A 7,386-nucleotide genomic window follows, 5' to 3' on the forward strand; every position below is an offset into this window, starting at 1 on the left:
CTCCCTTCCTTCCTTCCTTCCTTCCTTCCTTCCTTCCTTCCTTCCTTCCTTCCTTCCTCCCTCTCTCCCTCTCTCCCTCCCTGCCCTCCTTTTCTTTCTGTAACACATATACACAATCAACCAAAGCAGATCACCACATCAATTATGTCCAGAAGTGTGTTTCTCAGTCTGTGCTCTGAGTCTCTCACCTTGCCTGTCAAGGGGTGGCAGAATTCTTCATCTGGAGTCCTCTAACATCATGGCCAACCACTGTGTTTATCAGAATTCTTAAATAACTCAATGCTGTTAATTTTTAAAAGATTTCTGTTATTATGCAAATTATTTTCGTGTTTCTGCTCATACTTTACTTTGCATCAGTTCATGGAAGTCTCTGAATCCCTTTCATAATTTCTTACAGCACAATAGGATTCCATTATATTCATACACCACAATTGGTTTAGTCTTTCTCAAATTGATGTATATTATTTGACTTTCATCTCCTTGGAGAATAGGGATTGTATGTCTCTTCCTTTCCCTGTATCTACAGAAAACACATGATGAGGACTCAATCCCCAATATTGATTGACTGTTGACTCATTAACAGGAGCAGCAGAAGTGAAGAACAGTCCCTTCCCTACTTTCCTCCCTTCCCCCTCTTTCCCTCCCCACTTTGACTGGTAGGGACTTTATAATTGTAATTTTTGTTTCCCTAGACAAATCCTTATCCATATCAGTGGTAGAATCTGAAGACAAGATCTTTCTGAAGTGCAATGGCACAGAATTCTCATGGAAGATCTTTGGAGAATCATTAGAAAAGGATTATCCAAGCAATAAAAGTATGGACTTGGGAAAAAAAATCCAGGATCCCAGAGGAGTATATCAGTGTTTTAATGACAAGGACAAGAGTTCCCCTATCCTGCATGTTTATTATCGAAGTATGAGCACCAGTCCCTTCCCTAATCCACCCTACTCCCTGCCCCCTTTCCTCCTAGTTGTAATGACTGTGAGTTTCTTGGTTGAGAGGTGGGGAGAACTCTGTATGGTAAGGGCTGGAATCCAAGTCTTCCTGAGCTTAGACAGTAATCCACATGAACCAAAACATGCCTTCCATGGTCCTAGGAGTAAGGGAGAAAGCTCAGTTCTCTAGATGAGGTTTAGGGAGTAAATTTAGGACCTGGAGCTTCTGGCATGGTTAAGAAAACTGTATTGTTCATCCCCCCCCAAAGCTATGAGCTTCAGGGTGTTTTCTATAGATTTTTTGGGATGACAGATTATTGTGAGGGAGAGGTGGTGGGGACAGCATGATCTTGTACTGGGTTGGGGCCTCTGTTCTGAGGTGGGCAAGGGGATCCATCAGGCAGCATTTCCTGACACTGAGGGAGAATTTGTCTTTTCCCTCTCTACAGTGTGCCAGAACTGTGTGGAACTGAACTCAGGCTCCCTGATGGGTGTTTTGGTTGCTGATGTTATTGCCACCATTATTCTGGCTATTGGAATCTACTTCTTTGTAGGGCATGAGGAGAGGTGTTTTCCAACAGGTGAGTTGGAGGAGCATGCACAAGAGAGTGCAAGAAGGAGGGAACAAAGTTGGCATCCTTTAGGCTCAACTATTAATAGCCAAGGTTTTCCATGGGGCTTCTTCTAGACTTTCCCTGCTGGTCCCACTGCTGCCAGATTAATTTCTTTATATGAAACTTTGTTGTTAGGGTTCATCAAGACCCATGTGATACTGGTCATACATGCCCTTTATCAAAGGGTCAAAACACAGGCTCATCCCCACACATGCTCTTTGGGATGCTCTCCCCCATCATGTTAGTCCACTACTTAATGAGTCACTATTTAATCACTATTGCCTACAGAATAAATTTAATTCAGCAAACAATTACCTATTCAGTGTAGGTGTTAGAAATATATAGATATTGGGGAGGCCAGGTGGCTCAGCGAGTAAGAGCACTGGCTCCAGTGTTGGGATGACCTGGGGATCAAATCTGGGCTCAGATACTTAGCACCACACCCAGAAATAACTGGCTGTGTAACCTTGAGCAAGTTACTTAACCCCGATTACATATATAAAAGAAATATATAGATATGATGTAGATCCCACTTTCTTTTTTTTTTAATGCTTTATTAACTTCTGATTTACATCATTCGTTTCCGCCAGATTTTGAGTTACAAATTTTCTCCCTGTTTTTCCCCCACCCATCCCCCCAAAACAGCAGTCTCACAGGATATCCCCACCTCCAATCTGCTCTCTCCTATATTTTCTCCCATGCCCGTTTCGACTTTTCCAGTGGATCTCTATGCCTCAGTGCCTGTATATCTTATTTCTTAATTACATGTAAGATGGTATTAATAATAGTATATATATACTCACACACACACACACACACATATATATATATATATATATATATATATATTTGAATATTTGATTTTAAAACTTTCAATTCCAGATTCATTCCCTTCCCCCACTGCCACCCACCCACACTGGGGAGACAAGCAGTTCAGTATAGGTTGTACATGTGCAGCTAATGCAAAACAATAACATAGTAGATATATTGTAAAAGACTGACTATATTTCCCTCCCTCCTATCCCACCTCCCACTTGTTCTATTCTCTACTTTGATCCTGTTCCTTTTCAAAAGTGGGTGCTTCCAACTTCCCTCCCCCCCAACCTGCCCTCCCTTCCATCATCCCCCCTCTCATCCCCTTCCCCCCCATTCTCCTGGAGGGTGAGATCCCCTATTTAGTGTGTATTTCCCTCCCTCCTCAAGCCAGATTCAATAGGAATAAGGTTGACCCATTCCCTTTTGCCTTCCTATTCTTCTCCTCCATTGTAACCATTTTCCCTTGCCTCTTCTGTATGAGATAGTTTGTCCCGATCTGTCTCTCCCCATCTCCTCTCATTATATTCCTCTCACCTCTTAATTTCACCTTTTAAGTATCATCCCTTCCTGTTAAATTGGTCCCGTGCCCTCTATCTATGTATACCTGTAAACGTATATACACACATTCACATATTCATATGCCCGCAAACCCTCATATAAAGACATATATATATATATTTCTAGTCCCTTCAACTACTGAGAAAAGTTTCATAAGTTACAATTATTGTTTTTCCATGTAGAAATGTTAATAGTTCAACTTTGATAAGTTCCTTATTATTTCTTTTCCCTGTTTACCTTCTCATGCTTCTTGTATCTGAATGTCAAATTTTCTATTCAACTCTGGTTTTTTCATCAAGAATGCTTGAAAGTCCTGTATTCCACTGAATGACCATATTTTCCCCTGAAACATGATACTCAGTTTTGCTGGGTAGGTGACTCTTGGTTTTAATCCCAGCTCCCTTGACCTCCGGAATATCACATTCCAAGCCCTTCGATCCCTCAGTGTAGAAGCTGCCAGACCCTGGGTTATCCTGATTGTGTTTCCACAATATTCAAATTGTTTCTTCCTGGCTGCTTGTAATATTCTCTCCTTAATCTGGGAATTCCGGAACCTGGCTATAATATTCCTAGGAGTTTTCTTTTGGGGATCTTTTTCAGGAGGTGATCGGTGGATTCTTTCAACCTCTATTTTGCCTTCTTGTTCTAAAACATCAGGGTAGTTTTCTTTGAGAACTTCCTGGAGGATGATTTCTAGGTTCTTACTTTAGTCATGGCTTTCAGGTAGTCCAATAATTTTTCAATTATCTCTCCTGGATCTATTTTCCAGGTCAGTGGTTTTTCCCATGAGATATTTCACATTGCCTTCTATTCTTTCATTTGTTTGGATCTGTTTAACAACATCTTGATTTCTCATAAAGTCATTAGCTTCCATTTGCTCCAATCTAATTCTGAAGCAATGATTCTCCTCAGTGAGCTTTTGAGATTCTTTTTCCATCTGGCAAATTCGACTTTTTAAGGCATTCTTCTCCTCATTGCCTTTTTGAGCCTCCTTTGCCATTTGAGTCAGTCTGTTTTTTAAGGTATTATTTTCTTCAGTCAGGCTGTTGACTCTCATTTCATAATTTTCTTGCATTGTTCTCATTTCTCTTCCCAATTTTTCATCCACTTCTCTTATCTGCTTCTTAAGGTCTTCTATGGCCTGTAACCAGCTTGTATTTTCCTTTGAAGCTTTTGGTGCAGGAGTTCTGACTTCACTGTTTTCCTCCTGTTCCATGCCTTGCTCCTTCTTATTCCCAAAATAGGAGTGTAATGTTGGAATCTTCTGTCTGCTTTGTTTCCTTTGCCTGCTCATTTTGCCACTCAATTATTTGACTTTTGGGCTTTTTGCCACAGTAGGACTCTGCCACCAGACAGGGGAGTTTTCGTCCCAAACGCTGAGGTTTTCTCAGCTGCTGGAGGTATTAGATGGGTGCTGTCTCTAAGGTCTCCACACACTCTGGCAAGCTGGACACACACCCCAGGACCTCCACCCTAGACTGCAATCCAGATCCAAGCAGCTTAAAGCAAGAGCAATTACCCCTCAGACTGGTGCTTGGTCCCCCTACACTCTGCAGGCCAGGAGCTGAAGCAGTTTCTCGCCCCGGGGGTAAAAGCCACCCACTCCCACTTACTGGGTCCCAAAGTCCAGACTGCACTGGCCTCTCACCTTGTCCTTCGCATCTATGTATTGATAAATCTGGAAACGGCCACAGCTGCTGCTGATCTGGAGTCCCTCTGGCCAGCGGCTGGTCAGGCCCGCCCTGGGGCTAAATCCTCGGCGTGGGTCTGGGCTCGGCTCCCAGAGCGCTGTGCTGGCCGATTCCTGCCGGCCTGCCAGGCTGTCCTCATCCGGAGGTTAGCTTCTCTGTGTCATTTTGTGGGTTCTGCAGATCCAAAGTTTGTTTAGAGTCCCCTTTTTACATGGATTGGGGAGGGTGGAAGCCGGAGCCGCAGGAAGGTTGTGCTTCTACTCCGCCATCTTGGCTCCGCCCTGTAGATCCGACTTTCAAAGAGGTTATAATCTAATAGGGCAGAGAAAGAAATAGATGCAGATCACAAAAATATAAGGGAGATGTCCAGGAAAAGAACTAAGATCAATTTAATCAGGGAGATACCATTTCCAGTTTCAACTAGGTGGGTAGGGGCTAGGGGACAGGGGACAGACAAGGCTTCACAGAGAAGGAAATGACATTTAAGAGAAAAGAGAGCAACTTGAAAAGACCAACATGGGGACAAAAGCATGGAGACTAGAGAAGAAAGCTGCATGGTATAAACACCAAATTAGGAGTGAGATTTGGGTTCAAGTATCAGCTGTGATGCTTACTTGCTAAGTTGATCTTGGACAAATCACTTGATTGCTTGGGATTTCAATTTCCTCATCTGAAAATGAGGGGGTTGGAATAGATATTTCTATAGTTCGTTCCAATTGGCTCTACTAAACCATGAATCTAAGACAGGTTGAGAATGGATGACTGAAAGCAGTCTTGTTTGGGTAGAATGTAGGATACATGAAGTATGATATAAGTATTAAATAGCATGGGATAAACCTGGAAAACCAGTGGGAACCAGGTTGTGTAGGTCTTGAATGCCAATGTCAAGAGTGTGTACTGTGTTTGATAGGTGATAGAAGAACACTGAAAGTTTTTGAGCAGAGGTGGTGCATTCGTCAGCTTTCTTGGGCAGCAGTGTCATGGAAGGATTCAAAGAAGACTAAATTGGAGTCAGGAAGAGCTGATAGATCATTATAAGAGTCTAGGCATGAAGAGCCTTAACTAGTATGTGAGAGTAGAAAGATGGGGATAGATTACAGAGTTGCTGGAGTAGAATCAATAGGACTTGGTCACTAATTAGATGTAGACAATAAGGGGGAAAGGAGAGTTAAAGTTGACTGAGATTACTACTTTGGATTACTGGGGAGATGATGGTACCATCCATAGGAATAAAGGCGATGGAGAAAGAACAAATTTAGGGGAAAGATAAGTTCAGTTTTAGACATGTTGTGCTTGAGGGATTGATGTGACAACCAAGCGGAGATTTCTAGCAGGTAGTTGGAGTTGTAAGGGAAAATTTGGGTGGAAATACATTAATAGGAATTATTTAAATAGGAGGTGATAATTGAAACTATAAGAGTAGGTGAGTTTAATAAGGAGAAAAGTATAGGAAGAGGAGAGGGCCAAAGATCTAACCTTGGAGGAAATTAATGATTAGTGTAGGGGAAAGGGTTGAGTAAACTAGGGTGAAAGAGGAGTAAGTAGTCAGAGAGATGGTAGAAGAACCATGTGCACAGAAACCAAAGGAGAATTGGGTATCAAGAAAGAGGAAGTGTTTAACAGGATACACAGGAAGAAAGATGAAGACAGATTAGGTTAGCAATAAGGTCGTCATTAGTACTCTTGGAGAAAACTTTTAGTAGTATAGTGAGGAATAGAAGTCAAATTATAAGAGGATAAGGAATGAGTAGATGGTGAGGAAACAGAGCCGGTCTGTGTAGACCATTCTTTTTGGCCCTGAAGAAGGGCATCCGATAGGTCATGAGAGTATAGGTTTAGACTTGGAAAATACTGTGTATCTAGTCCAATAGCTTCATTTTACATTTACAATTACATTGCAATTTTTGCTTCCCTATGAGGAAACTGAACTACAGAGAGAGGCAGTGACTTGCTCAAAATCACACCTTGTAGTATGCAGAAGAGCTATGATTTGAACCCAGATCCTTTAACTTCAAATCCAGCATTCTTTCCACTACCCCGTCCTGCTTCTTTGGTTAGTGAAGTCAAGGGAAGATTTTTTTTTTCCTTAGAATAGAGGAGATCTGAGAAGCTTATACATGAAAGAAAGGAACCAGAGGAGAGGAGAGATTAAAGATACATAAAAAGAGGGATGATAGATGAATGAAAGAATGAGTGAAAGAGTGAATGAAAAAGCATTTACTAAGCTGTAGATGGAACGAGATTAAGGCAAAAGTGGGGTTTAGTCTTCTGAGAGGCAGGAGTTAGTCTTGGCAAATAAGATAACTCTTACTTCTTCTGAAATTAGGTAAGGACATTGAGAGAGTTAACAGAACAGAGGAACAAAGGTTAAGGAACCCACATTAGATAGCCTCAACCTTCTAAATAAAGTAGGAGGTGAGGATATATTCTGACAGTAATCTGGAGAGTGGAGGGTGGGGACTTGAAGAAAAAAGATGTTCGGAGTTGCCATTGTTAAATCATCAAGAAGTTAAGGTGCAAGGTCTTCCATAATTCATCTCTCTTTTCAAGTCCTATCAATCACCAGCCATTTATTAAGTGCCTACGTTGTACCAATATTTATTCTTATATACTCCATATGCCAGGCAAACTAGACTACTACCATTGTCTAAAATCCTCCTAGATTTTTATATTTCCATGCTCCTGCTCTTCCAGAGTCCTCAAATGCCCTCTTCCCATCACATCTCACCTCCATCTATTGACAGCCTATTGATCCAACTCAAACTCTATGT

At 41.7% G+C, this 7,386-nt stretch overlaps 2 protein-coding genes across 4 annotated transcripts in view; one reads left to right on the plus strand and one right to left on the minus strand.

Moving 5' to 3' along the window:
• The window catches only part of ATP5MG (ATP synthase membrane subunit g), an 84,497-nt gene that overhangs the window by 68,065 nt on the left and 9,046 nt on the right, over nucleotides 1-7,386 (minus strand). The window lies entirely within an intron of this gene.
• Nucleotides 1-7,386, plus strand: part of CD3D (CD3 delta subunit of T-cell receptor complex) — a 20,082-nt gene that overhangs the window by 10,017 nt on the left and 2,679 nt on the right. For 2 of the 3 annotated variants that reach the window (XM_069066671.1, XM_069066672.1), the window contains exons 3-4: nucleotides 693-914; nucleotides 1,386-1,517. In XM_069066671.1, the coding sequence (XP_068922772.1) occupies nucleotides 693-914; nucleotides 1,386-1,517 (354 nt within the window). The remainder of the gene's footprint in view (nucleotides 1-692; nucleotides 915-1,385; nucleotides 1,518-7,386) is intronic. The other variant, XM_069066673.1, reaches the window with a different exon arrangement.

The sequence above is a fragment of the Petaurus breviceps genome, unplaced genomic scaffold, assembly GCF_028583685.1.
Source record: "Petaurus breviceps papuanus isolate PSGF00001 unplaced genomic scaffold, PetGlider_PUasm1.0 90723, whole genome shotgun sequence".
Classification (NCBI taxonomy): Eukaryota; Metazoa; Chordata; class Mammalia; order Diprotodontia; family Petauridae; genus Petaurus; species Petaurus breviceps.